The sequence below is a fragment of the Mustela nigripes genome, chromosome 14 (assembly GCF_022355385.1).
Source record: "Mustela nigripes isolate SB6536 chromosome 14, MUSNIG.SB6536, whole genome shotgun sequence".
In the NCBI taxonomy this organism is placed as follows: domain Eukaryota; kingdom Metazoa; phylum Chordata; class Mammalia; order Carnivora; family Mustelidae; genus Mustela; species Mustela nigripes.
In genome coordinates, this window is record NC_081570.1 from 20,257,818 (window position 1) to 20,285,718 (window position 27,901).

General features: G+C 41.7%; 1 protein-coding gene across 2 annotated transcripts; it reads left to right on the forward strand.

Annotated features, from left to right (window-relative positions):
- The first annotated feature begins 4,913 nt into the window (after positions 1–4,913).
- Positions 4,914–27,803, forward strand: FAM76A (family with sequence similarity 76 member A). 2 transcript variants are annotated; one of them, XM_059376835.1, is made up of 9 exons: positions 4,916–5,134; positions 6,363–6,427; positions 9,802–9,856; positions 10,573–10,725; positions 13,657–13,814; positions 16,966–17,052; positions 21,434–21,569; positions 24,859–24,960; positions 25,479–27,803. In XM_059376835.1, exons 1-9 carry the CDS (start codon positions 5,054–5,056, stop codon positions 25,563–25,565), a joined length of 924 nt encoding a protein of 307 aa, XP_059232818.1. In that variant the 5' UTR covers positions 4,916–5,053; the 3' UTR covers positions 25,566–27,803. The 2 variants fall into 2 exon arrangements, with proteins under 2 accessions (XP_059232819.1, XP_059232818.1); XM_059376836.1 differs by lacking the exon at positions 16,966–17,052 and having other exon boundaries at positions 4,914–5,134.
- The last annotated feature ends 98 nt before the right edge of the window (positions 27,804–27,901 follow it).

The window sequence follows — 27,901 nt, forward strand, 5'->3', positions numbered from 1 at the left end:
TCTGGAGAACTTTCTACAGCTTCTACATCAGCACCTGCTCCTTCCCCTTGCACTTTTATGCTATGGAGATGCCTTCTTTCCTTAAACCTCATGAACCAACCTCTGCTAGCTTCAGACTTTCCTTCTGCAGCTTCCTCCCCTCTCTCAGCCTTTACAGAACTGAAGAGAGTTAGGGCCTTGCTCTGCATTAGGCTTTGGCTTAAAGGAATGTTGTGATGGCTTTTATCATTTATCCAGAACACTTGAACTTTGTATCAGCAATAAGACTACTTTGCTTTCTTATTATTCATGTGTTCGTTGGAGTAGCACTATTAATTTCCTTTAAGAACTGAAACTTTGAGGGGACCTGGGTGGTCCGTCTTTAGGCATCTGCCTTTGGCTCTGGTCCTGATCCCAGAGTAGTGGGATCGAGCCCCAAGTGGAGCTCCCTGCTCAGGCAGGAAGTCGGCTTCTCCCCCTCCCATTTCCTCTGCTTGTGTTCCTGCTCTTGCTCTCTCTCTCTCTCTCTCTCTCTCTGTGTCAAACAAATAAATAAAATCTTAAAAAAAAAAAAAAAAAAGAACTGAAACTTGCATTTACATTTACAACCTGACTCTCTGGCACAAGGGGCTAGCTTTCAGCCTGCTTCAGCTTTTGACATGCCTTCCTCACTAAGCTCAATAATTTCTAGCTTTTGATTTAAGGTGAGAGACATTTGGCTCTTCCTTTCACTTGAACACTTAGAGGCCATTGTAGGGTTATATATTGGACAATTCCAACATTGTTCCCTGTGTCTCAGGGAACGGGAAGGCCTTAGGAGAGGATGAGGGAACAGCCGGTTCATAGTGTAGTCAGAACACACATTTATTGGGGTCCTTGGGTGGTTCAGTCGGTTAAGTGTCTGACTCTGATCTTAGCTCAAGTCTTGATCTCAGACTCACAAGTTGAAACTCTGCATTGGGTTCCACGCTGGGTATGGAGCCTACTTAAAAAGAAAAAAAAACCAGGGGCACCTGGGTGGCTCAGTGGGTTATGCCTCTGCCTTCAGCTCGGGTTCTAATCTCAGGGTCCTGGGATCGAGCCCCAAGTTGGGCTCTCTGCTCAGCCCTCTCTCTGTCTGCCTCTCTGCCTACTTGTGATCTCTCTCTCTGTGTCAAATAAATAAATAAAATCTTAAAAAACAAACACACACGGGCCACCAGAGTGGCTCATTTGGTTAAGTGCCTTTGCTCAGGTCATGATCCCAGCGTTCTGGGATTGAGTTCCACATGGGGCTCCTTGCTCAGCGGGGAGCCTTCTTCTCACTCTGCCTGATGCTCCCTCTGCTTGTGCTCACTCTCTCTCTGACAAATAAATAAAAATCTTTTTTTTTTAAAGATATTTATTTATTGGACAGAGAGTTCATAAGTAGGCAGAGAGAGAGGAGGAAGCAGGCAGAGAGAGGAGAGGAAGCAGGCTCCCTGCTGAGCAGAGGAGCCAGCACCCCGGGATCATGACCTGAGCCGAAGACAGAGGCTTAACCCACTGAGCCACCCAGGCGCCCCAATAAATAAAAATCTTTAAAAAAATCACATTCGCATTTATTAATCAAGTTTACCCTCTTATATGAATGTCATTTGTGGTGCCCAATTACAATAATAACATCAAAGATTGCTGATCACAGACCACTGTAACAAATAAAATAATGAAAAGATTTGAAATATTGTGAGAATTACCGAAATGTGACACAGAGACAAGAAGTAAACAAATGTTGGAAAAATGGTGCACACAGACTTGCTTGACACAGTGTTGCCATAAACGTTCAATTTGTAAAAATGCAATATCTGCAAAGTGCAGTAAAGCCAAGCTCAATAAAATGATGCATGCCTGTATGTCGAAAATAAAATGCTTCATTTTGTCTCTGAAACCTGTCCTCCTTATCTTCCCTTTTGCTGGAAATGATACCACCATCCACATAACTGGGTACATTGATCATCATTTCTTCCTTTCCCTTACCACCTCCTAAATCCAATCCATCCCTAAATCCTGTTGACTCTTTCTCCAAAATATATCTTATATCTCTCCATTTCTCTCACTGCAACATTTTAATCGTCACCTCTCACCTAGATGACTGCAATAGCCTCCTCCCGTCTCTGGGCATTTATGTTGGCCCCCCCCACAGTCTATTTTCCTCATAGCAGCCAGCCCACATCTTAAAAAATACAAATCTCACTTGTGTGCTTAAAACTGCCAATGGCTTATGCCCCATTATACTCCAGACATTGTGCTTTGAAAAAAAATAATCCATGTCCATATCAGGGTCTACAGATTCTATACATCTGGCCCCAGCGAAGCCCTGCCAACCTCTCTACTTGTCTGCATCCCACTAAGCTCCAGGTATAGTGGCTTCTTCATTCTTGTACATGCCCAGCTCTATTCTACCGCGAGATCTTCACCTTTCCCTCTGCCCAGATCTTTCTTGGCTAAGTCAAATGGCTAAGGTCTTCCTGACCTTCATGTCTTGGCACCTCCTCAGAAAATTATCCCCTCATCTTCTCTACCCAGGTGACTCCCCTTATCTTCTCCCCTATCCTAACACTCTTCTCTATTCCTGCGGTACGTCTCATCATGCATGCAGTCCTTGCTGTTCAACTGTCTTTGTTAGTAGGCTTTCAGCTTCACAAGGGCAGGATTCACATTGGTTTTCCACACCAGTGCATCCCCAATGCCTAAGCCAGAGCCTGGTACATAGTGAACACTGAATAAAGATCTGTTGGAAGAATGGATTAATTCACCCTGCACTGGATAAAGAGGATACAGAAATGACCTAGATATGGTCCTTATATTCCATAATGCCATAGTCTGGTGGATGAAAAATGTGTAAATAGGCAATTAGAAAGCTGGTAAGTAATACACTGGAGACCAGAACTGGAACACAGAGAGACTCATACTCCAGTGTGGGGTTATAGATGTGAGTAAAAGGGAGGCTGTATTTACATGATCCAAGGCACCAGCGTCTCCCTAGTAAGAAACACAGTTTTTATCTTCTAATAATGAACATTTACCTAGTGCACCAAGTTCCATCTACTGTTTTCACTGTTTCTTGTTTTGTTTATTTTGTGTTCAATATGCCCCAAATAATACAGCTTTTAAGTGATAGAGCTGGGATTCAAAGCGACACAGTCTATCTCCCAAACCTACATCTTTTTTTTAATGATTTGAGGTAAAATTCACATAATATAAAACTGCCATTTTAAAGTTTAGTTTTCTTTTTTTTTTAATATTTTATTTATTTATTTGCCAAAGAGAGAGATCACAAGTAGGCAGAGAGGCAGGGGTGGGGCAGGGAGCAGGCTCCCTGCTGAGCTGAGAGCCCAATGTGGGACTCCATCCCAGGACCCTGAGATCATGACGTGAGCAGTGGCTTAACCCACTGAGCCACCCAGGTGTCCCAAAATCTGCCATTTTAAAGTGAACAATTCAAGGGCAGTAATACTTTCACAGTGTTAGGCAGCCACTACCTCTAACTAGTTCCAAAATATTTCCATCATTCCAAAGTAAAACTCCTTACTTACTGAGTAGTTTCCCCATTATCCTCCATGTACTGTTCTGTACTGTCTCTGATCCTCATAATGCTTCAGCTGTGCAGCTGAGTAAAGTGACGCTCTGAGAAGTTCAATGATAAATCCAAGGTCACATCACATAGCTAGGAAATGCGGAACAGTAATTTTGAACCCTAGCGTTCTGACCCCAGAGCCTAAACCTTTGATTTAACACACATCTTTGGGTAAACTCCCAAGAAGGGGGCTGGATTTGGGTTTAAGAGGTCAATTTTGTTGGGCCAGGAATGTAGAAACCCTAAGGGCATCCTCAATTATAAAAAACGCACGTTGAAATAAAGCTGCGATTAGGACTGTATATTATATAGGTGGTTGGCAGAATCTGAAATAATCTAAGGCCAAGAGCAGCTATAGGGCAGGGACTTGGAAAGGTCAGCACTGCAGGAAACTTTGCCAAAGTGTCAAGAACAAGAAGTTCATATTTCCTCCTTGGGGGCCCCTATATGTGCCAAGCTGAGAACTGAAGAGTGGCTGAGTATCCAGGAGGATGTGGCTCCCCTTGGGGTGGGGTGGGGCAAGGTCAGCCAGGAGACCTCAGGTGGTTGCAAGAGAAGCTGGGGGTGCAACTGGGGAACACAAAGTAGGAAATAGGCCTCAGGCCAAATGTGTATCCCACTCTGAGGGAGGCCACCAGAGCAGGAGGTCTCCGAGGGGTAGAGGGCCTCGCCTTAGTATTCTTCTACAACGTCCTGCAGGGGCTGTCATCACTCTAGCAGCCTTCTTCCTCCACACAGGGGTCCTCTTTCTGGGGTTTCCCACGTTCTCTCTGAGGTCAAGGATCCCCGAGTTACCCCCTTTTAGGGATCTCTCAGAGAGGACACCCCTCTTAGGTTGTCTCTCATGGTTTCCTCTTTTCTCTCCCTGTGTGGGCCCCTCCTGTCCAGACGATGGTAGTGTTCTCTCACAAGCCCCCAACCTTTTTCAGGCTCGGGATCTTGCGCGAGTTCTAGTCCAACAACGCGGTGCTCTTAACCCAACCGCGCCCCTCCTGCTCCCAGAAGGCAGCTCCATGGAAACCAAAACATCACAACTCCGCGGAGATATCGCGAGAGGCGCCGTTGCCACCGCGGCCGGGGAGAGGCGGAGCGAGGGCGGGAACAAAGAGCGAAGTGGGAGGGGTCTGGGCACTTCCGAGGTCCCGGGCGGGAGATGGTACCTCCTAGTGGCGCCCCCGCGTGACTGCGCTTTACATAATCGAGGCCGCGCGCGTCATAAGTGGCGTACTCCAGTCCAGACCGAATCAGAGTTGTCATAAGCTCTGTGTTCCGCCCCTTCGTGCTTGATGGACGTCGACATGAACCAGTGAACGGGCGACCAACGCCGCCACGCCCGCCTTGATCCGCCCGCACTCGCCGGCCAGCCCGCCTGCCGCAGCCCGCAGCTTGCTGCCGCCGCCGCCGCCAGCTTGTCTCTCAGACTGTCAGATAAAGCGGCGGGCCGGGCCGGCTGGCCGGTGAGCACGGCCCGGGCCGGACATGGCGGCGCTCTACGCCTGCACCAAGTGCCACCAGCGCTTCCCCTTCGAGGCGCTGTCTCAGGGGCAGCAGCTGTGCAAGGTGCGCGGGCTGGGGCGGCGGCCGGGAACTGGGACGCTAGAGGCGCGGCCCGGAGCCCCCTGTTCTGCGGGGCCGCTCAGCGGGGTCCGCCGGGCAGGGCGTGGCAGGCCCGCCCAGCCGAGGCGCCTCATCCTCTTCGCTGGGGGCCAGCGGGGCACGTGGGGGAGTCCCGGGCTCAGTCCAGGCCCCTGCGGCCGGCGTGTCCGGGTGCTTAGCAACCACGAGGGATTGTTCTCGGACCCCTTGAGTTCAGGGGAGGGGACAGTGGGTCTCCTGCTTTCCCCCAACCAGACGCACCACACCGAGATCCCTCCGGGGCTGGCTTCCCTGCCGTTGGTTGCAGACTGAGGAACCCCCCTTGCCCCGCCTGGGACTGAACTCCAGAGTTGGGTGCTGCCTGGGAGGAGAGTCTCCCAACTCGGGCGCCTCACGGGCACTTTCCAGCCAGTCTGAAAGTCTGAGGTGGCGCGACTTTATAGAAAAGCCCTACAATTAAGCGCAGGAAGCAAAAGGATTTTTCAGCACCCAGTTGGTGACCTTCGGTCCCGGCCCTAACCAGCTACTGTTCAGTTTTTACTCCTGAAGTTCCAAGGTTTTTTTTCGTTTGAGTTGCCTCATCTGCTTTGCCTATTTAAGTTAGTAGAAGTGCTGTGAGGTGACAGTTAAAAGTAAGCAAGGCTGCCTGGGACGGATTTTCCCATATTCCCAGATCATTCAGTTTGTGCCTCTAATATGGGTAACTCATAACTGTATGTCGCCGTTGCCTCAAATGGCCCTGACTTGTCTACTCTGTTTACTCTGTAAGAAAGAGCTCAGATGTTTGAGATATTTATATACATATATATCTTTTAAGGAAGTTTCATATAGGTAAGCAATAATGATTTTAATTTAGCATTTTCATTTTCCAAGTGAACCTGCTCGGAAATTAAATGGTGGAAGTGGCAGAACTAGAACCAGAATCGAGGGCTTTCGATTTCCAGTCTGAGCCTTATTCATACATACTTTGTTTTACAATTTATGACTAGTTCCTTATAAATTCCCTTTTAATTCCCACATCAATGCAGGCCAGTGATGCCAGTATTACAGAAGAGAAAAGGCCCAGAAAGTTCAAGTGACTCACTCAAGCTCAGTGGCTATGCTGGGAATAGTACCTAGGTCTTCTGCCTCCTACTGAAGGCTATTTCCATTTCTGACTGCCTTTTAAAATTATATCCTCATTTCATTTCAGGAATGTCGGATTGCACACCCTGTTGTGAAGTGCACCTACTGTAGAACTGAGTACCAGCAGGAGAGGTACAGTTTTTGTTGACCATGGAAGATGTTGATAGGCTTTTTCCTCTTAAAATCGACAGTTAGTTGCTTTTCACATTACAGATCTGTAATTGAGCGCATTATACACAGATTCTGTGTTTTTTTTTTTAAATTATAACACATTGACAAATAAAAAACACACGTATCATTCCCTAGTTATCCATTGATTGCTTAAATTTTTAAAGTTACTTTTTTTCCAGATCCTTGGTCATTTTATATTGTGTTTATAAATCTTTATGACATGAAGAAACCACAACAGTAAAACAATGAACCTCTTGTTTCAGTATGTTTGTATTCAGAGTGTCAAGAATTTATAATCCAAAAGAAGATACTTTGGGAAATGTGACAGTTCTGATAAGGGTTTCTTAGCCCTAGTCACATTTGAAACTCACTTGCCTTATGTAAATCTCATTTTTTTTAAAATGTGAAAAACATTTAGGTGTCAGGAAACACACATTTTTGGGAGACTTTCAATAGTAGCAAAGTAGTTTATTGGTGTAAATTCTGTGGGACTACAGCTGTAATAGTTTCTTCAAGCAGGGTGGGGTCTGTTTGCAAGCTCACACATAGACCTAGAAGCCTAATTTTAATCAGTCTTATTTCAGTTCTAGGAACATTTTTCCCAACATTTTATTATGGATATTTCCAAACCAGAAATGGTTGAAAGAATTAGACAGTAAACACTCATATATCCACCACTTGGATTCTATAACTTACATTTACTATATTTGCATCTATGATCCATCTTACTTTAAAGTTGTGGACATCACTATATTTGATCCTAAACAGTTAAGCAGGCATATTGTTAACAAAGTTCAACATTTGTTTACGGTCCTTTATTTTTTAGAGGTAAATTTTGTGTACACTGAATGCTTGAATCTAAGTATGTCATTCGATGAGTTTTGCGAACTATGTACATCTGTGTAGCCCCAAACCCCTTGCAAAATCTAGAACATTACCATCACCACAGAGAGTCCTCTCATGCCTCATCCCACTCAGTCCCTACCCTTCTTGTCTCCCCCACACTACTGTTTTGATTTTCCTTTCCACCACAGATCAGTTTTACCTGTTCTAGCTCTTCATAGAAATGGAAACATATAAAACATCTCCAGAAGCATTGTTTTAGCTTTAACATTTGGGTCTATGATCCATCTTGAATTAGTTTTTGGGTGGGGGGGGTAGATAATGAAATTTGACCCTTCATTCACTCTGCACATAAAAATTTACTGAAGATGGGGATGCCTGGTTGACTTAGTCCATGGAGCATGTGACTCTTGATCTTGGGGTTGTAAATTCAAGCCCCATGTTGGGTGTAGAGATTACTTAAAAAAATTAAATCTAAAAAAAAATTGATTCAGGGGCACCTGGGTGGCTCAGTTGGTTGAGTGTCTGCCTTTGACTTGGGTCATGATCCCTAAGTCCTGGGATCAAGATCTTCATCGATCCCTGTGCTTAGTGGGGAATCTGCTTCTCCCTCTGCCTCTTACCCTCCTCATGCTTTTTCTCTCTCTCTCAAATAAATAAATAAAATCTTTTAAAAAAAATTGATTCAAGATGGATCATAGTAATAGTTTTTCTTTGTATGTTTTCTAAGTTGTCAGGAGCATTTGTGTGTGTGTGTGTGTGTGTGTATCCCACTTCTTCAGTAATCTAAACATAAACCAAAATGTTCAGCATCACAGAATTTCTGATGGGAAGCCTCTTTCTGAAAGTTTCCTTTAAATGCACCTTACTTTATTTTTAATCTCACTTTTTTTTTTTTTTTTAAAGATTTTATTTGTTTGTTTGACAGAAAGAGATCACAAGTAGGCAGAGAGGCAGGCAGAGGTAGAGAGGAAGGAAAGCAGGCTCCCTGCTGAGCAGAGAGCTCCTTATGGGGCTCAATCCTAGGACCCTGGGATCATGACCTGAGCCAAAGGCAGAGGCTTTAACCCACTGAACCACCCAGGTGCCCCTCACCTCACTACTTGTACTGCCTCTTTAAAATGGCAGAAAATTGCCCTGGAAAATATTTTGTTTGAATATTCCACTTTTAATTTAAATGTTTTCTACTTTGAGACTTCTCTTTGTTTTAAGTTTATGGTCACTTTTGTAGGACTCTATGAGAAAATAATCACAGAGGCTAATAGGCTGGATTTTTATGTGATTTTATTTTCAGCCCCAGAATATAGTTTATTCTTACACATTAAGCATTTGTTCGTACCTCCCTTTGTGAAGAATTAAACTTTATTTGAAGATGGTTTTATTCCCCCATGGTAGTTTATCAGTTTAGATATTTAGGTAATATTATGACCTCTGGACCTTCACAAGATAGAAGATGTTTTTATTTTTGTCAGTGCTTAGTTCTTAGGGAAATTGGAAGTATTGATAAAATATTTGGTCATGGGTGCTTGGGTGGTTCAGTTGGTTAACCAACTGCCTTCAGCTCCGGTCACGATCCCAGAGTCCCGGGATTGAGTCTTGCATTGAGCTCCCAGCTCCATGGGGAGTCTGCTTCTCCCTCTGACCGTCTTGTCTCTCATGCTCTCTCTCACTGTCTCTCAAATAAATAAATAAAATATTTTTTTAAAAATTTGGTCATACCATCTATTTCCCCACATCTAGGATTTTCTTTTTTCTTTCCTTCTTTTTTTCTTTCTTTCTTTTTTTTTTTTTTAAAGATTTTTATTGATTTATTTCACAGAGACAGAGAGGGAACACAAGCAGGGGGAAATTAGGAGGGGGAAGCAGGCTTCCCTCTGAGCAGGGAGCCCAGATACAGGGCTCTATCCATGCGGGGCTTGGGACTTGATCCTAGGACCCTGGGATCATGACCCAAGCTGAAGGCAGACGCCTAACAACTGAGCCACCCACGTGCCCCACATCTGGGATTTTCGTATGCTTTTACCTACTCAGGAGAGAGTAGACATAATATAGTCAACATGGATAGAGTCTCTTAAGTTTGTATTCCAAACACATATACTTCATTTCTCACCTCAGGTTTCTCAGATGTTTATCTGAATTGAGGAATTACTGTGAGTGCATTTCAATCTAATCTAATATTTTTTTGAGGGTCCTGTCCATATTTGATAATTTTGGTTAGTGATACTTTGAGATGTGATAATCAGAAATAACTCACTCTCTACTTTAAAGTCTCATTTAGTCTGAGCTAATAAAATTAATAACCACAAGATAATTAAAAAAGAGTTAGTGGCCAGATACTCAGCCTTCAGTTAGCCAAGTATCTAGACCACATATCACCTTGGCACTTAGCAATGAGAAAATTCTGTGGGCTTAAGGAGAGACCAATTTTCAAATGTTGTGAGTAAAACAAGTTTTTTCTTATAAAAGTCTTGTGTGTCTTTTTTCCTTAACAGTAAAACCAATACAATATGCAAGAAATGTGCTCAGAATGTGCAGTTATATGGAACGGTAAGTAGGGTTTCTCTGTACCTAACAGTGAGTACTCAGGTCCTTGGAACCTTATATTCTGTGGATTATCAATGTAATTACTATATTTTTATTAGGACTTCTTATGTGTAAATACTTTCTCAGTGAACTTTGTCCAGTATTTGAGCTTTCGAGCAGGTCTGTGTTTATGGTCATGATGGCAGGATTGTCATAATTTTCCTTGAGAGCTTCAGTAACCAGTGTGAAAAGAGGAGGAGAAAGATGGATCCTATGATGTGACCTCTTTGGTAGCATTTGACTTCATTTGGATGAATGGATTTTTTTTTTTTTTTGGTCTCTCAGTATTAGGATTCTGGATATTATGTCCTTGCAGGGAATCTCCTAGCCTGTGACACTGTGATAATGACAAAGAGGTCTTTTGAGAAATTTGGAAGCACTTGCTGGTTTCTTCAAAGTACTGGTTCTTTTGAATTTCTCACAGAAGTCCCAGCATATACACGAATGGGCTTTTGTTATTTGTTCATTTATTTGTTTTAAAATCAATAGTCTTGTGCAGAAAAACACCTTACATAGTGTTGGGAATTGGGCTTCATTCGATTGGTGTAGAAGGAAATTTATGAAGTTGGGAATACATTTTTACAGTGAATAACGAACGATGTAATAGGAATGGTTGCTTTAAAAAATGTACTGACTGGTATTTTATAATATACTCAGTTGACACTTTTTCTCTCTTTAAGCCCAAACCTTGTCAGTACTGCAACATAATTGCAGCATTTATTGGCAACAAATGCCAGCGCTGCACGAATTCAGAGAAGAAATATGGACCACCATATTCGTGTGAACAGTGTAAGCAGCAGTGCGCATTTGACAGGAAAGATGACAGAAAGAAGGTAAAGCTCTGTGTTTTTGTTGATTTTTTTTTCTTTCAGAGAAATTAAGGTGGGTCACTTATGTCAAAAAGACATAAACAAGGGGCGCCTGCTGGGCTTAGTGGGGACCATATGACTCTGGATCTTAGGGTTGTGGGTTTGAGCCCCATGTTGGGTGCAGAGATTACTTAAAAATAAAATCTTTAAAAAGGGGGGCTGCTCCTGGGTGGCTTAGTCACTTAAGCATCCGACTCTTCATCTTGGCTCAGGTCTTGATCTCAGGGTTGTGAGTTCAAGCCCTGACTTGGACTCGGTGCTGGATGTGGAGCCTACTTTACTTTAAAAAAAAAAAAAAAGGACATATGACAGAGAAAAGAATTCTCAGTTTCTCTGCTAGATGTTATTGACCTTGAAGATTTTTAGCCTTTAATTTCTTCTTTTACTAAATGTGGACCATTTTATTCTCTTTTTTTAAAAAATAGCATATGTATTTTTTTAAGATATTTGTTTGTTTATTTAAGTGATCTCTACACCCAAGGTAGGGCCCGAACTCATGACTCCAAGATCAACAGTTGCATATTCTTTTGACTGAGCGAGTCAGGTACCGCCGGAGCATTGTATTCTAGTATCTCATGAGAATCTGAATTACAGTGATCAATATCTCATGTAAGTGAAGTGATGACTGCCAAAAGTCTATTGAATTCTGTAAAGGAAAGATTGTGACTTAAGCAGGATGCATGACCAGTTTCACTATCTGACTCTTTAAGTGTTTCTATGTATTGAAGTTAAAAAATTACAAGATGACGTGAAAGAGAGCCCTATGTGGAGGGATGGAGTAGGATAAAAGTGGTTTAGATTTGTTCTGTTTTAAAACCCAGTGGCTTCCAGCTGCACTTAGAATAAAACCCAAACCCCTTCCTTGGCCTGCATGGCCCACACCTGCCTCTCAGTCTCATCTGACCTCACACCTCCTGCCCCTCACCTTGTTTCAGCCACGTTGGCTGCCTTTCAGCCCTTTAGACATGCCCGTGTCATTCCCACCTTTGTGCTAGCTGTTGTTCTGCCTGATACATCCTTCTCCAAAGCATCTTTAACTGGTTCCTTATGCTCAGATGCCTCTTCTTCACAAAGACCCTTTACTAACTCACTTACTCACCCCTTATCATATTACCCGGTTTTATTGTCTTCATAGCATGTAACATTGTGAGAAATTAATGTTGTTTATATGTTTGTCAACCTCCACTAGAACATGAGCTCTGTCTTGTTCTTTGCCACATTTCCAGTGGCCTGGCATATAGTAGGTGTCCCCTCTAATATTATTTTATATATATATATATATAAAATAATGTAAAATATAAAATAATATTAGAGGGGATACCTACTATATATATATATTATTTATATATGTGTGTGTATGTATATATAATATATATGTTACATAAATGTATATGTATATATTTAGGTTGATAAGAGTTATACTTTGTTGAGAAATATTTCCTTTTTCTTTTGTTTTACCAAACATGGCCAAAATATTAGTCTGAAATATATCTCCAGCTTGCTGTTACTTACTGAGAGAAAGTTTACTTCTCACTCTCTACTTTTTAAAAAGTGACTGAAAAAGTGATTATTTTATGTATCTTTTTAAATTGAGGTGTAACATACCTTATGTTAGTTTCCTATCTATAGCATAATGATTAGGTATTTGTTTATATTGGAAAGTCATCAGCACAATAAATCTAGTTAACATCCATCATTATGCACAGTTAACAGAATTCTTTTTCTTGTGATGAAAACTTTTAAGATTTACACTCTTAGCAACTTTCAAATATGCAACGTAGTATTATTAACTGTAATCATCATACTGTACATTATATCCCTGTGACTTATTTTATAACTAGAAGTTTATACCTTTGACTACTTTTACCCATTTCATCTACCCTCCACTCCCTGCCTCTGGCAACTATCAATTTGTTCTCTTCAATAAATATTCTTTTATTTTATTTTTATTTTTATTTTTTTTAAAGATTTTTATTTATTTATTTGACAGACAGAGACCACAAGTAGTCAGAGAGGCAGGCACAGAGAGAGAGAGGGAAGCAGGCTCCCCACTGAGCAGAGAGCCCGATGTGGGGCTCAATCCCAGGACCCCGGGACCATGACCCAAGCCGAAGGCAGAGGCCCAACCCACTGAGCCACCCAGGCGCCCCCAATAAATATTCTTTTAATGAAAGAATACAGTACAGACACTTTTTCAGTGTCCAGAGCTACTTTTTGGAGACGTTTAGGCTCATAAGAGCTAACTCTTATTAACCAAATTCCATTAATTTACAATGGGAGGATGTAACTCTCCATTGACCAATGAGAGCAATGGTCATTGCTTCCTGCCAATGAGAGCACATTTTCCCTGAATCAAGATACTGGAGAAGCTGACTTAGGAATCAGGAGGCAGCGTATAATAATGGAGTATAAGCCTCTCTGTCTCATAGATCTGGGTTAGCTGAATGATCCTGGACGAGTTACTTAATCATTTTTTTTTTTTTTTAAGATTCTGTTTATTTATTTGACAGACAGAGATCACAAACAGGCAGAGAGAGAGGAGGAAGCAGGCTCCCCCTTGAGCAGAGAGCCCAATGCAGGCCTTGATCCCAGGACCCTGAGATCATGACCTGAACCAAAGGCAGAGGCTTTAAGCCACTGAGCCACCCAGGCACCCCGAGTTACTTAATCATATTATGCATCAGTTTCCTCTTTCCAGTGGGAAACAACAGTAGCTGCTTCATAGGACACAGGGAGATTTAGTTGAGGTAGAAGACTTGCCTAAGTTCACACATCTCACAAGTGGCAGAATTGGGACTTAACCCAGAGGTTCTAGCTCCCAGTACCTATATTCTGTAGTACCCATGTACTACATTCTCTTTTCTTTATCTTTATCTTTGTCTCCTTGTCTTTCAGGTAGATGGGAAATTGCTGTGCTGGCTTTGTACACTTTCGTACAAACGAGTCCTCCAGAAGACTAAAGAGCAGAGGAAACATCTGAGCAGCTCTTCCCGTGCCAGCCATCAGGAGAAGGAACAGTATAGTCGACTGAGTGGTGGCAGCCATTATAACAGGTAACCCCAAGATGCATAAGATAGGACTGGAAGTACTGGTTGGTCCTACAGAATACACAATTAGCCATGGGAGATACCATTTAGTATACATTTTCCTGGTCTTCTCTTTCTGGTTGCCTCTACCACATTTTACAGTTCGTATATCTTCCAAGTGCCGGAGAGATTTCTGTAAGGTATCAGGATTTCCTGACTTCGTTTGTACTATCTGAAAAGTTTGTGGAACTTTCCCTGTAATGTTCTCCTCACCTTTGGAGTGGGCTATCTCCTTAGAAGTTTGAACATTTCACTTTCTGAGGCATGCAGCATTTTTATGCATATTTGATCAGGAGATTGATAGATGTTCTAGGTTTGTCCTGGTGGGATCTAGTCAAAAAGACGTCCTTTCATTGTAGCCTTAGCTTTCTCTCAGAGTATCTGAAGTGTTAAGAGTTCTGGGTCTGGATTGAATCCCAGCTCTGTCAGGTTCTCTGTGTGGGATCTTGGGCAAGCTTTTTTCATCTTTAAAATAGGGAAATAATAGTATTACCTCATGGAATTGTTGTGAAGATAAATTATATAGTGCATGCATAGCGATTAGTTTTATAACTGGCATGTAGGAACCATTCACTATATTTTAGTTACTGTTTGTTGCTGTTACCATTATGATTTTGTTTGTTCATTTAGCAAACGTTATTAAGTACTCTCATGGGCCAGCGACTCTGCTAGGAAGGCAGAGATGAATACAAGAATCAAACTGCTCATCGAGAGTATGCAGTCTGGTAGGGAAGACAGACCTGTAACCCAATCATTGCAATATAATTCGATAAGCATGAGAAACATCGAGATACAGGCACGAGAGGCAGTAGTAATTAACTACCTTGGAAAGTCAGGCAAGAGACCCTCAGAGAAGAGCTGGTGTTAGGCCTGGAGCTTAGGATGAGTTGGAATCCTCACAGAGGGAATGAGCAGATGCTTCCTAGGCTGAGGGAATAGCATTTGCTGAGACATGGAGGGTGTGAGACCACATGGAACCCTGGGGAACTACAGGTCCTTTTATGTTGCTGGACCTTATGTTCGAGAGCCAGGAAATGGGAGAAAAGAAGGTTTTGCAGACATGTTAAGGAGCATGAACTTGAGCCTGGCGTCCTTAAAAAAAATTAACCCTGATTATTGTGGAGAATACACTGGAAGAAAGAGACTGGGGGATAGTTAAGAAGCTTTTCATATGAGTCCACAATAAGAGATACTAATATTAGAATCTCAACTGAGGCCATGGCACCGGAGATCAAAGAAGCAGATTCAGGAAGATAGTTTAGAGGGAGAATTATGAGAAATTTAGATAATTTGATGAACAGGTAGAAGGGCAGGAGCTGGGGGAGTAAGGGATAATTCTCAGGTTTCTTACTTGGGGGAATAGGTAGATTCTTAACTGAGAGAGAATATAGGAAGAAGGGAAGTTCAGTTTTTAAAAGTTGAGTTTGTGGGGCGCCTGGGAGGCTCACTTTGTTAAGTATCTGCCTTCAGCTCAGGTCCTGATCTCAAATCCTGGGATGGAGCCCTGCGTCAGGTGCCCTGCTCAGCAGGGTGTCTGCTTCTCCCTCTCCCTCAGCTTCTCCACCCACTCATGCTCTCTCTGTCTTTCTCTCAAATAAATAAATAAGATCTTTTTTAAAATTAAAAAAAAAAATAAGTTGAGTCTGCGGCATCAAGAAGAATTATTTTTTGGGAGCTTAGCCTAGAACTGAGAAGAAAGGTTCAGATGTGGCCCATTGGTAGCAAGGAAGAGTCAGTAGGAATAGAAGTTGGTATAAAGTGTGGATTCCTGCTGCTTTACCCCCGACTTTAATTCATTAAGATGTAGGATAGAGTCCATGAAGCTGCATTTGGGGAATACCATTTCCAACCCATATGATAAGTAGTTGTTAAAACCATACTCTTGGATGATGTAATTCAAGTTGGAGGCTGAGAACAGAACTCTAGAAGGCCTCAAGAAGGATGAAATAGGAGTGCCTGGGTGGCTCAGTTGGTTTAGCCTGTGCCTTCATCTAGGTCATGATCTCAGGGTTCTGGGATCAATCCCCGAATTGGGCTCTTTGCTCAGCCAGGAACCTGCTTCTCCCTCTCCCTCTGCCTGATTCGCCCACTTGTGATCTCTCTTTTTCTCTGTCAAATAAATAAATAAAAATCTTAATAAAAAAAAAAAAAAAGAAGGACGGAGTATTTGCAAACCATGTATCTGATCAGGGGTTAATCTACAAAATATATGAAGTGTTCATACAACTCAATAATTAAAAAAGCAAATAATCCAATTTAAAAATGGACAAAAGACCTGAGTAGACATTTTTCCAAAGAAGACATACAAATGGCCAGTAGATACATGCAAAGGTGCTAAACATCACTAATCATCAAGGAAATGCACATCAAAACCACAATGAGCTATTACCTCACATCTTTTAGGATGGCTGTTCTCAAAAAGACAAGAAGGGTGCCTTGCTGGCTCAGTTGGTGGAGTGTGCGATTCTTGATCTCAGGGTCATGAGTTTGAGCCCTACATTGGGGATGGAGCCTACTTAAAATTTAAAAAATTAAGATTTCTAGAAAAGTACTTTTTAAACAATAAGATGAATTATACTTCTTATTAAGATTTTATTGACTCTGTTCCCATAGTTATTAATAAAGCAGGTAATATTTAGTTCAAGCTAAGAATTTTGGGGGCCTATGAAGGAGAGCTAGCCATGCATTCAGGACCTATGAAATCAACATGTTGGTGGATTTTAATAATCAAGAATAGGGGCACATGGGTGGCTCAGTTGGTTGAATATCTGCCTTCAGCTCAGGTCGTGATCCCAGGGTCCTGGGACCTTTGAGGACAGACCCAGGGCCAGAGGATGGGAATGACTGTTGGTATAGTGGCTGGTTTCCAGCAAGGAGCTCAATGGGAGGTCTGCTTCTTCCTCTCCCTCTGCCTGCCGCTCCCCCTGGTTGTGCTTTCTTTCTCTCTCTTTTGTCAAGAGAATAACTGAAATCTTTAAAAAAAAAAAAAAAAAAAGACCGATTAGCTCTTGTATAGAAGAGCTATGATGTCATGTTGGTCCCATTTAACAAACCTTTATTGTGATGTTTTATAAATCTTTGATTTCTAATGTGTGTCTCTCTATTTTTGCATTAAAAGCCAGAAAACACTTTCTACATCTTCAATTCAAAATGAAATCCCAAAGAAAAAATCCAAGTTTGAGTCAATTACAACCAATGGAGACAGGTAAGCCAGTTGGTGTGTCTGCATGCTTCCATTTGAGCTCCTGATACAGTTCCTGAAACAGGACATTCCAGGGTATCCCTTGGACCTAATCTAGGGTTTTTATTGAGGCTCTGAGCATCATTACATTAGCCGCTCAGCATCTTACCAATAAGCGGTGCCGATGTTTGTTTATAACTAATCCTGTCAGTAAAAGACAAGCACATATAACTGGATTTAATAGCACCTGAATTCTGTAGTCCACAAATAACTCCCCCGCACTGATTCTAAGAAATCAGGAGCTATATGTTTTTCGCTATGATCTGTGCCTGTGGCCTCCTCCAGGCAGGACAGGAGTTGGTCTTGAGAGGTGCAACAGAGACCAGTTAGAGTTAAGGCAGTATTGCTCAGTCTGTGAGGGGGTAATCCAAGCTTCCTTAGTATGCAGAAAGCCCAAGGCAGATAACGAATTAGCAGTGAATGAGATGCATTCAAATATTTTTACTTCTTTTAAACCTGTCTAAATACATATTTTTACTCAGTATAAGCCATTTATAAAGTTTAAATGCTACAATTTTATACCAAATACTCCTATGTTTATTTGCTAAAAATATATATATATTTTTTTATTCTTTGCTTTCTCTTCTCCTGACCGATGTGTCCTCTTGCAAGCTGCTTTGTCCTAATATCCAGAGTGCCCCATCCATGTTGGTAGAGTGGCTGGTTTCCAGCTAAGTCTTGGGGCCACCCATTTTCCCGTTTCTGCAGGCTCAGGAATCCTGAAGTGAGACACTGACATACTCTTCCCGAGAATTCTTAGAATCATGTCCATTCTGAAAACTCCTAGTATCAGTTCTCCCTCCCAGCCAGTGGTGGGTATGGGAGCAGACTAGCACATAGGCTTACCAGGGCTGAATTTCATTTAGGGGAGCACAAAGCATCTGTGAAATTTATTCTTTCCTTTTACCTTTTTTATTACGTTGATTTTAGATTCTACAAGGTGTCTAATTTTTTTTTAAGATTTATTGATTTATTTGAGACAGAGAGTGTGTGAGGTGGGGAACGGCAGAGGGAGAGAATATCCAAGCAGACTCTCCAATGAATGCTGAGCCCAACCCAGGACTCCATCCCACAACCGATGAGATCGTGATCTGAGCCAAAACCAAGAGTCGGGTTTAAACCAACTGAGCCACCTAGTCACCCCTACAAGGAGTCTTTTTATCAGCCAGTATCACTGATTTATACTTTTTGAATTGAACCTTCTGGAAATGTTTAACTTAGATATTCAAATTATATGGGAGAAAGAACCATAAAGACCATCTTCTTTGGTCAACTTCACTGTGCTGAGCACAGAGCCTGACATGGGGCTTGATCTCACAACCCTGAGATCACAACCTATGCCAAAATCAGATACTCAACCAACTATATAGCCCCCTCAGATAGCTTTATACTTCTAAAATGGTTTTTGTTGGTTTTTTTAAGTATCCTGCAGAATTCATAGCCTCCCTCTCGTATTTTCTAGTTTGTTGAAATTGTAGCAAAAACTTTCCAATTTGATGAAAGTCTGAGTTGATTTCTAGCTTTCCTTCCCAGAGGAAAGCTACTTTTTGATCATATTTATTTATTGTTCTGTTGGTAATAAAAAAGTACCCTCAATAATGGGTGATGCCCAGGCAACCTTGTGGTTTATTGTTTCTAAAGGAGTTTCTAAAGGACATTCTTTTCCTTTCCTCATAGGTTTTTGTTTTTGTTTTTTTAAGATTTTACTTTTATTTTTAAAGGTTTTTTTTTTATTTATTTGACAGAGAAAGAAAGATTACAAGTAGGCAGAGAGACAGGCAGAGAGAGAGGGGGAAGCAGGCTCCCCACTGAGCAGAGAGCCCCGATACAGGGCTTAATCCCAAGACCCTGAGAGATCATGACCCGAGCTGAAGGCATAGGCTTAACCATTGAACCACCCAGGTGCCCCAAAATTTTACTTTTTAAGTAATGTCTACACCCAGCATGGGTCTTGAACTCAGGACCCTCAGATCAAGAGTTGCATCTTCAAGTGACTGAGCCAGCCAGACACCCCCTCCCCCTTGTAGTTTTATTTCATTCTTCATTTGAAATATGCCTGAAAGAGTAGACTTACTTTGTGTGGCCTTTGAGGAAAGAAGAGGATGGGAATGACGAGGCAGGTTTTGGCTTAACCTGAGGAGGATTATTCTTATATTAAAAGGTTTAGAAATGACAAGAAGCTTCCCAAAGAAGTGTAGTGAGTTTCCTGTCATTGGAGATATTTGAAAAGAGACTGGATCTAATTTTCTGCCTTGCTAACCTAACCATTTGTTTTCATTTGATTTCTAGCAGTTCTTGTTAATCAAAAGTTAGAGAGTTAGAAAGGTCAGGCCCTAACACAGCATAGACATGACTGGTTTTGTCAACAATGTATTGGAATGGGAATAATCTTCCCTTAAGAAGCAGGTAGAGAAGAGCATTAGAAACTTTGGGGACCACAAGATTAATATTAGCCCATGACTCTGTTTCATTTGTCATTCTAGTTATGGGCTTACGTAAATTCTTTTGGATCGAGGGAAGACAGTCCCTTGGCAGGTATTGAAACTGGTGGAGACTTTGATGGGTTCTGTCAGTATTTTCTCCTGCTTGCCTTGTTTTATTATATGGCATTTACTTTTTGTCACCCAGTAATTCTGCGTATTCATCAGTTATGAAAGCACAGGTCCTTTCTTCTGACATGCTTCATGTAGACCAAGAGAGAATATTCTTAGCAGTGGACTGTGTCTTTTAGCCATAGAAATGTTTGACTTGGTAACTGTGAGGCTGTCCAGTGATTCTGCTTGCTGTTTAGAGGTTCTGCCTGTGTAGAGGAATGCTGGTTGTTAGGTGTAGTTCAAGATGGAGGAACGAGCCAATAGCAAGGGGGACCTAGAGTCCTTGCCATATTGATGCAGGGAGCTGAGAATAAACATTCTGGTGTGTGCTTAGGAAAAACAGGTCTGTGTTTTACTTTAAAGGTTGCCCGGGGAAGAGTAAGAGCTTTCTTTGGGAAGTCTTTAGAGAAGGGCAGGATTTGACTCTCATGGCGATGATTCCTTAACTTGTTTTGGGTATAAGACATCTCTGACCAACCAGGGAAAGCTATGGATCCTCACCCTAGAAACTGCCCATTGTATGTATACATTGAATTGTACATACAATTTCAGGGGGTTACAGATTCCCTGGAGCTGGGCCTGGTTAGAAGACTCTGCTAAGAGGACAGAGTTCACCTGGCACTTGGAAAAGATGAAGTGCTCAAGTGGTGTTACTGGGAAGAATCTGTTAAAAACCCAGGTTGTGGTGTGACTGGAATTTGCTAGAGTCTTTTCCGGGAGTGTGCTACGATTGAGCCCCACATCTGGCTCCCTGCTTCTCTCTCTCCCTCTGCCCCTCCCCCTGCTTGTGTTTTCTCTCTTTCTCTCTCAAATAAAATCTTTTTTTTTTTTTTAAGATTTTATTTATTTGACAGAGTGAGAGAGAGCATGAGCAGGGGGATCTGTAGGCTGAGGGAGAGGGAGAAGCAGGGTCTCCCCTGAGCAAGGAGCCCCACCTGGGACTGGATTCCAGGAGCCTGGGATCATGACCTGAGCTGAAGGCAGCCGCATAACCAAATGAGCCACCCTGGTGCCCCAATAAGTAAAATATTTTTTAAAACTATCATCTTTTTATAATTTTTAAAAGGGACTGACTGCCTCCGAGATGGAATCAGCAGCTTCTTTTTTTATTTTTTTAAGATTTTATTTATTTATTTTAGAGAGAGAGAATGGTGGGGGGGAGGGACAGCAAAAGGAGGGAGAAGCAGACCCCCACACTAGCAGGGAGCCCAACGACAGATGCTAAACTAACTGAACCACTCAGGCACCCCTGTGTAGCGGCTTCTTAGCAGCTGTACCACATCACAGTACTTTGGAGCAGAAAAAAAAAGAACCAAAAGATGAACTCTATGGGGAGCTTTAAAAGAAAAATACATGAGCTTACAATTGATCATTTATCCAGATTCTGGGGAAATTAGTCACAAAAAATTGACTGTTTCACCCATAAATAATTGGGCATCTTCAGTGCACCTGAAACAAAAAGTCCTTGACTCTTGGAGAATGCATTTGCTTTCACCTTGACTATGAATGCTGCAGAAATGCCCTGGGTTGTGGTTTGGTTGGTATAGTTATCTCATGATCACCGTGCCTGTGCAGTTTCACAAATGCTGTTGATTCTGGCATTTGTGGAGCCTTGTGCTTACTGCTGGGAATTCAGATAGTTGTTCTCACCCTTGAGCTTGTCATCAAGTGGCCTATGGTGTGTCCTCAAGGAGAAAAAGGTTTATCCCTCCAAGTTATGATGTTTTTCGCCCCTCCATGTTTCTACTCAGCTTTTCCCCAGACCTGGCTCTGGACTCACCAGGCACTGACCACTTTGTCATCATTGCCCAACTGAAGGAAGAAGTGGCCACTCTGAAGAAGATGCTGCATCAAAAGGATCAAATGATTTTAGAGAAAGAGAAGAAGGTACAGTTTTGTTAATGCCTCTCAGGCCAGAGTGATGCCAGGGTAAGCATGTGTACCGTGGGGCATGGTGCTGACTCTTGTTTAACTGGTATTTATTTGGTACTGACCACTGACGCTTTGAGAGATACAATGGCAAGGTTGGGCTATTCTGGGGGAGAGTTACTATCTGCCAAGATGACTCATGATCTGGTAATACTGTGGTGAAGCTACCTTGGTCAGGTGCATTTAGCAAGTTGATTTTTCTCAGCATTTGGTGGGAACTTCTGCTTTTCAGGGAGGACTTGTGTTGACCAGGCTTACAGAGGTTATGTAAAAAACTACAGTGCCCCTCTTAATTCACAGTGGGGCATACCTGGTTACCATTCTCAGTGTGAGCTCCTTTAGAAAGTTGTAATCAGAAGGTGCTGAATGAGCAGAGAGTCAGGACAAGAGGAGGTAGTTATGTAATTGGAATTTTTAATGCTCTCAAGCTAAAAGAACCTGATGTCTCCATCTCTATTATTGGGAAGGCCATGTCTGTGGGACGTAATACTCAAAATATGTGGGCCAGGTCTTCCTCCTTCCTGGACAGTGTTCAGGTAGGCCTTCCTCCATGACTCTTGTGTTACTTTGCTTCCATTACTTCCATTGCTGACAACTCCCTTCCTGAGTGACCCATTCTTGAAACACATTAACACCTTCAGAAAGTCTTACTCTGGTCTAACAGTTAGCCTCCCTCTTTAAGGGAACTTTCTACATCCTTCTTCTGACTCAGGTCTATTTATCTTGTTTTTAGGTTCTTAAACAATATCTCATTTTTCTCTTAATATATTAATAACAGTAATAGCTAACTTTTATCAGATACTTAAGTACCTGACTGTTCTGCATGCTTTCTGTGTATTAACTCATTTGTCTTTTTTTTTTTTTAAAGATTTTATTTATTTATTTGACAGAGAGAGACACAGCAAGAGAGGGAACACAAGAAGAGGGAGTGGGAGAGAGAGAAGCAGGCTTCCCGCTGAGCAAGGAGCCCGATGTGGGACTAGATCCCAGGACCCTGGGACCATGACCTGAGCTGAAGGCAGATGCTTAACAACTGAGCTACCCAGGCGCCCCCTCATTTGTCTTTATAATAGCTCTTTGAGAGGGGAATTACTGTTATCATTATGTCATAGTTGAAGACAGCCTCCAATATTTTCCCTCTTAGGCTTCCATTCCCTTCACCTGGTTGGGTTTTTTTTTTTTTTTTTTTTCCCTGAAGCTGGATGTTTTTTTGTGCCAAGTTTGGAGTGCTAGTGTTCATTGTGAATGGCTAACAAAGGCATTTATAACATTAAAATATTTATATGCATTCTTTCTACTTTCAACCTCATTTTATAGATGAGGAAATGAACCCAAAGATATTAAATGATGTACCAAATCCCACAACCAGTAAATGGCAGAACAAAGTAATTAACTCAGATCTTTCTGACTCTGCTGTTCTTTCTACTAGCCTATGCTCTCTTCTGCCAGCAAGGTGGAGATTCATGGGGAGAGACCAGTATTTACTACATGGCTATTGGAAGAAAGCAGACCCAAGTGTATTTTCTTCATGGACTAGATCAGAAGGGCACATTAAAGGATTTTGCAAATTAAGATTAAATGGACCCTTGGTTTACTGCTTTGCCAAGTTTGGGCTTTAAAAGGAGCAAAAACAGGGCACCTGGGTGGCTCAGTGGGTAAAAGCCTCTGCCTTTGGCTCAGGTCATAATCCCAGGATCCTGGGATTGAGTCCCGAACTGAATCGGGCTCTCTGCTCAGCGGGGAGCCTGCTTTCTCCTTTCTCTCTGCCTGCTTCTCTGCCTACTTGTGATCTCTGTCTGTCAAATACATAATTTTTTTTTTTAAATTAAAAAGAGCAAAAGCAAATAGTAGATTGTTTCTCATCACTTTTAGGATCAAGGTCACGCTTCTTGGCTTAGAACACAGGCCCTTCCACATCATGCCTGCCTATCTGTTGTATCATCTCCTGCCACTCTCCATGCTCATCAGTCATTCAAACAAGCTGTCATTTACCTCGTACTCTCTGGCTGTGTCCATACAGTTTCCTTAGCTTGGATGCTCTTCTCCCTATCTCGTGTGCCAGTTGTAGCTAATGTACCTCAAAACTCAGCTCACACATCACTTCCCTCTCTGTTCTTTGAATAGTGTAGTCAGTAGAAGGAGGCCTAGGGTTTGAATTCTAGCTCTGTTACTTGCTAACATGTATGATCTTAGCCATGTTACTTAACCCTTTCTAAGCCTTGGTTTTCTCATCTATAAAATGGGAAAAATAATATTGCCCCCCCCCCAAAGATTTATTATGGGATTGAATTAAAAATATAATCAAATAGGTTAGGGCCCCTGACTGGCTCATTTGGAGGAGCATGCAACTCTTGATCTCGGGATTGTGAGTTCAAGCCTTACACTGGGTACAGAGATTACCAAAAAAGCCAGAACAAGGGGTGCCTGGGTGGCCCAGTGGGTTAAAGCCCCTGCCTTCGGCTCAGGTCATGATCCTGGGGTCCTGGGATCGAGCCCCACATGGAACTTTCTGCTCTGCGGGGAGCCTGCTTCCTCCTCTCTCTCTCTGCCTGCCTGTCTGCCTACTTGTGATCTCTGTCTATCAAATAAAAAAATAAAATCTTTAAAAAAAAAAAGCCAAAACAAAACAAAAATAACCACAGAGAGAGAGAGATTACTAAGCAAAAACAAAACAATTGTGTATATATTCAAACATTTTGCCTGGAACAGGGTTAAAAATTCAATAAATGCTTTTATTCTCCTGGCTTCTCTCAAACCGTTAGTCATATTGTATTATAATCACTGATTTATTTGGAGGATTATTGACATGTATTAAATACATAAAGTTTTTGTTTTTTTGAGATTTTTTAATTTATTTGACAGCGCTCACAAGTAAGCAGCGAGGCAGGCGAAGGGAAAGGGAAAAGCAGGCTTCCTGCTGGGCAGCAAGCCCAGCGTGACATGGGGCTCATGACCTGAGCTGAAGACAGATGCTTAACCGACTGAGCCACCCAGGCACCCCAATACATAAAATCTTTAAAACCTGGCAGTGATGAAGTATCAGAAATGATATGTCAGGATTTTGTATAATTTTCAAGAAATCTTCAGACTAGGATACAGAATCTCTTGGCTTTGATTTAGTCATGGATCTTCAGGAGAGTCCTGGATTTCATTCATTTGGGAAACAATTTAGTTCTTTGGTACCAGAACATTTTTCATTGCACAAATATTTCTTCTGGTCATTCTGCCTTTTTTTCCCTCCCGTCAGATCACAGAGTTGAAGGCTGATTTCCAATACCAAGAATCTCAGATGAGAGCCAAAATGAACCAGATGGAGAAAACCCACAAAGAAGTCACAGAGCAATTGCAGGTGATTCTGCTTATTTTATGTGATAAGCCTGGTGTATTTAGCTGATTGTATTTTAAGTGATTGTCCCTTATATTTTTTTGTTCTCAGGGAATTGACAAATTCACATTAACTCACCTTATAGTTGTCTTTTATTGTTTGACTGTTGGGAGTGTTCTGATCTTTTTCCCTCAAAAACAGTGGAAGTAATAAATGCGTATTTTAATTTTTGGATAAGCCAGATGTGATTCCAGATGTCTGGATTATGCATTCTGTTTATCCAGCACGTTAAGGCACTCCATGGTTTGTTTTTGTTGCACAAAGCACCTTTTGTAACCGTAGATCCCAGGAGGTTGTAGTGTGCTGATTAACCTCCAGCAAACACTGTCTTCCTCTAAACCAAGCCCTAGAGCTTTCTGTTGTTTTCTGCCTCAAGAGCTTGTTCTCTTCCTGACCCTCTATATTGTATGCCCTAGCATCTGCATGAAAAACGTGTCCTGTCCTGTTAAAACATCCTTCTTGCACTGACTTTTTTTGTTTAGGCCAAAAACCGAGAGCTCCTGAAGCAGGCAGCTGCCTTGTCCAAGAGCAAGAAGTCTGAGAAGTCAGGAGCTATAACCTCTCCATGAGAGATCATAAGGAGGCTCCCAGCCAACAGCAGCGGGATTCCTGGGTTAGGCTTGGTGACCGGGCTATTCTCTGGGAATTGCAAGCTTTCTTAAGAAATCTCTATTTTATTACAGTTGCCCTTCTTTGTGGGATTGCAGTGGGCTGAATGGAAACATCTGGTTAGTGCTGTGTCTTGACTGCATGCTTGGATGTTTGGGGTTCCAAGCTCTCTGTCTCGTGCTCTCACTTCTCTTCCCCCCCACCCCCAACCCCCAGTCCTACTCTCTGTCTCTTTGTCTCTCCCTTTTGGTACTATTCTTTGTGTGTGTGTGGTGGTCACTGCTCAGTGTTACGTGCAGAATGATTTTTTGTTTGTTTGTTTTGTCCATCATTGCATCCTGCCATACCCATGAGCAAATAGTTTGGCATTAATTACATATCACTGCCACCCTCTGAACTTTCAAAACTGCCACCTTAAGACTTGGTAAATGGAAGAGGCTTTCTCTCTCCAATAAACCTTTTGCTTCAGGGTATATTCTTGGGTTTTTTTCCAGGTATATTATGTATGAACTTTGTACTATGTATAGCCAGAGTTTTATTTATTTTTTAAAAAAAGAAACTTTTTCTTGATAAAGGAATAATGGTAGCCTAGCTTGTTCTTCTTGTAAAAGTGATGCCTCTTAAAAAAAAAAAAGTTCTACTCTCTACCTTTTCGTAAAGGAATAAGACCTTTTCTTGTTACCTTGGAGTCTTAAAAACTGATTGCTGAGGTGAAACAACTCAATGCAGAAGTATGGAGTTAAGTGCCTTTTGGAGGATTTCTTGGAAGAGCATTTAAGAAGAGGATACTTAAGGGAGATAGCAAAGATTTGAACAGTCTGTCTTTTTAAGTAAGGGCAGAAAGAAAGGTTGTCCAGGTTTTACTGGACATTTTCCTCCCCTATCCCTTTCTTGATTGTTTTATGTGACTGATTTTAAATTCTCACACTGCCACTTCTTTAGAAAAAAAAAAAAAGCACCCTTATATCAGTTGTTATATTGAGCCATTGTCAGAGAACTTTTTTTTTTTTTTTTTTTTAATGAGCAGATTCAAAATAGAATCATACTCGAACTACAGAGCATTTTGAGAGTCAGTATGAGCTGCTCAAGTATGGACTCTGAATCTGATTGCAAGAATTGATATCACCGTACCTTCTCCCTACTCCTCCTCATCCACCCCAGCCTGTACACTCCCTGCTTTGAATGGAAATATATTGAAAACAGGTGCTTATCAGAAGCAGCTTGGCCTCAGCCAGAATTGTTTGTGTCCTGTTTTCCCTTCTTGACCCAACAGGCACATGGATTTACTTTTCTAGGAGAGGAGATAGATTTGCACTTCTAGCCATTCTCTCAGGTCCTCTATGGGATGTTTGTGAAAGAAATGAAAGATGTGTAATATGCCATGAAACACAGTAAAATCAACTACCTTGGAATCCTTAATGGAGAGGGAGGGGTGCTGAGGCTAGAGGTAACGATGAGGGCAGATGACCTTTGTACCTCAGTGTACCAAAATTGTAAGCAGTCAGTTTAACTTGCTAGGCAATTCCTAGAGGCAGATGCTTATGATTTGTAATAACATTCTCACAAGTGGAGCCATGCACAGAATTGGACAGAGATGTGGAAATGGGTGGCTTTTTTTCTGAGAAGAGAAACAATGGACCATGTTGCTTCTATCTCACTCTAGTAGGGGAGGTCATTTTCCCTTCTAAGCAGGGGGAACGGCAGTGCTAAATAGTTTTGTAACTTTTTGAATGAGAAACTTTTAGGTAAAGATAAACTGTCAGATAATATTTTTCAGACGCATTTACATTTGACTATGGGGAAATGATGGTGAAAAAAGTTACAGTCATGGTTTTTTGGGTTTTTTTAATTTGGAAGACTTGAGAAATTCTGTTTCATGAAGTGATAATATAAAAACACATAGTTAGTTTTATACTAAATCTTTTTTTAAGGTCTTGGCATTTAATATAAAGCAGATTCACACATTTTCTAACTTTCCACAAGTTCCAAAAAGTAAAGGAAGAAAACTCAGTCTTAAAATTTTGGTTTTTAAAAATCATGACACTGTTTTACCATGAAATTGAGTAGCTAACTTTTGGTAACACCTTTTGTTCATTTGTATGTTTGTATAATGGACATTTTGAAACACAGGAATGTTTTGGTTTGTACAAACTTTGAAAAATGTGTGTTAATAAAAATTCAAATTGACCCAAGTATAATTGTTGGATGATTGATTGATTGATGGCTGGTTTACCAATGGACATACCCATGGTGCCCATCAGCCTAGAAAACATTTGTCTTGCTTGTAGACTTAAAC

Coding starts and splice junctions, on each gene's coding strand:
- FAM76A (XM_059376835.1), top strand. CDS start 5,054: ATGGCGGCGCTCTACGCCTGCACCAAGTGCCACCAGCGCTTCCCCTTC. Junction 5,135..6,362: donor AGGGGCAGCAGCTGTGCAAG/GTGCGCGGGCTG, acceptor ATTTCATTTCAG/GAATGTCGGATTGCACACCC. Junction 24,961..25,478: donor AAGTCACAGAGCAATTGCAG/GTGATTCTGCTT, acceptor TTTTTTGTTTAG/GCCAAAAACCGAGAGCTCCT.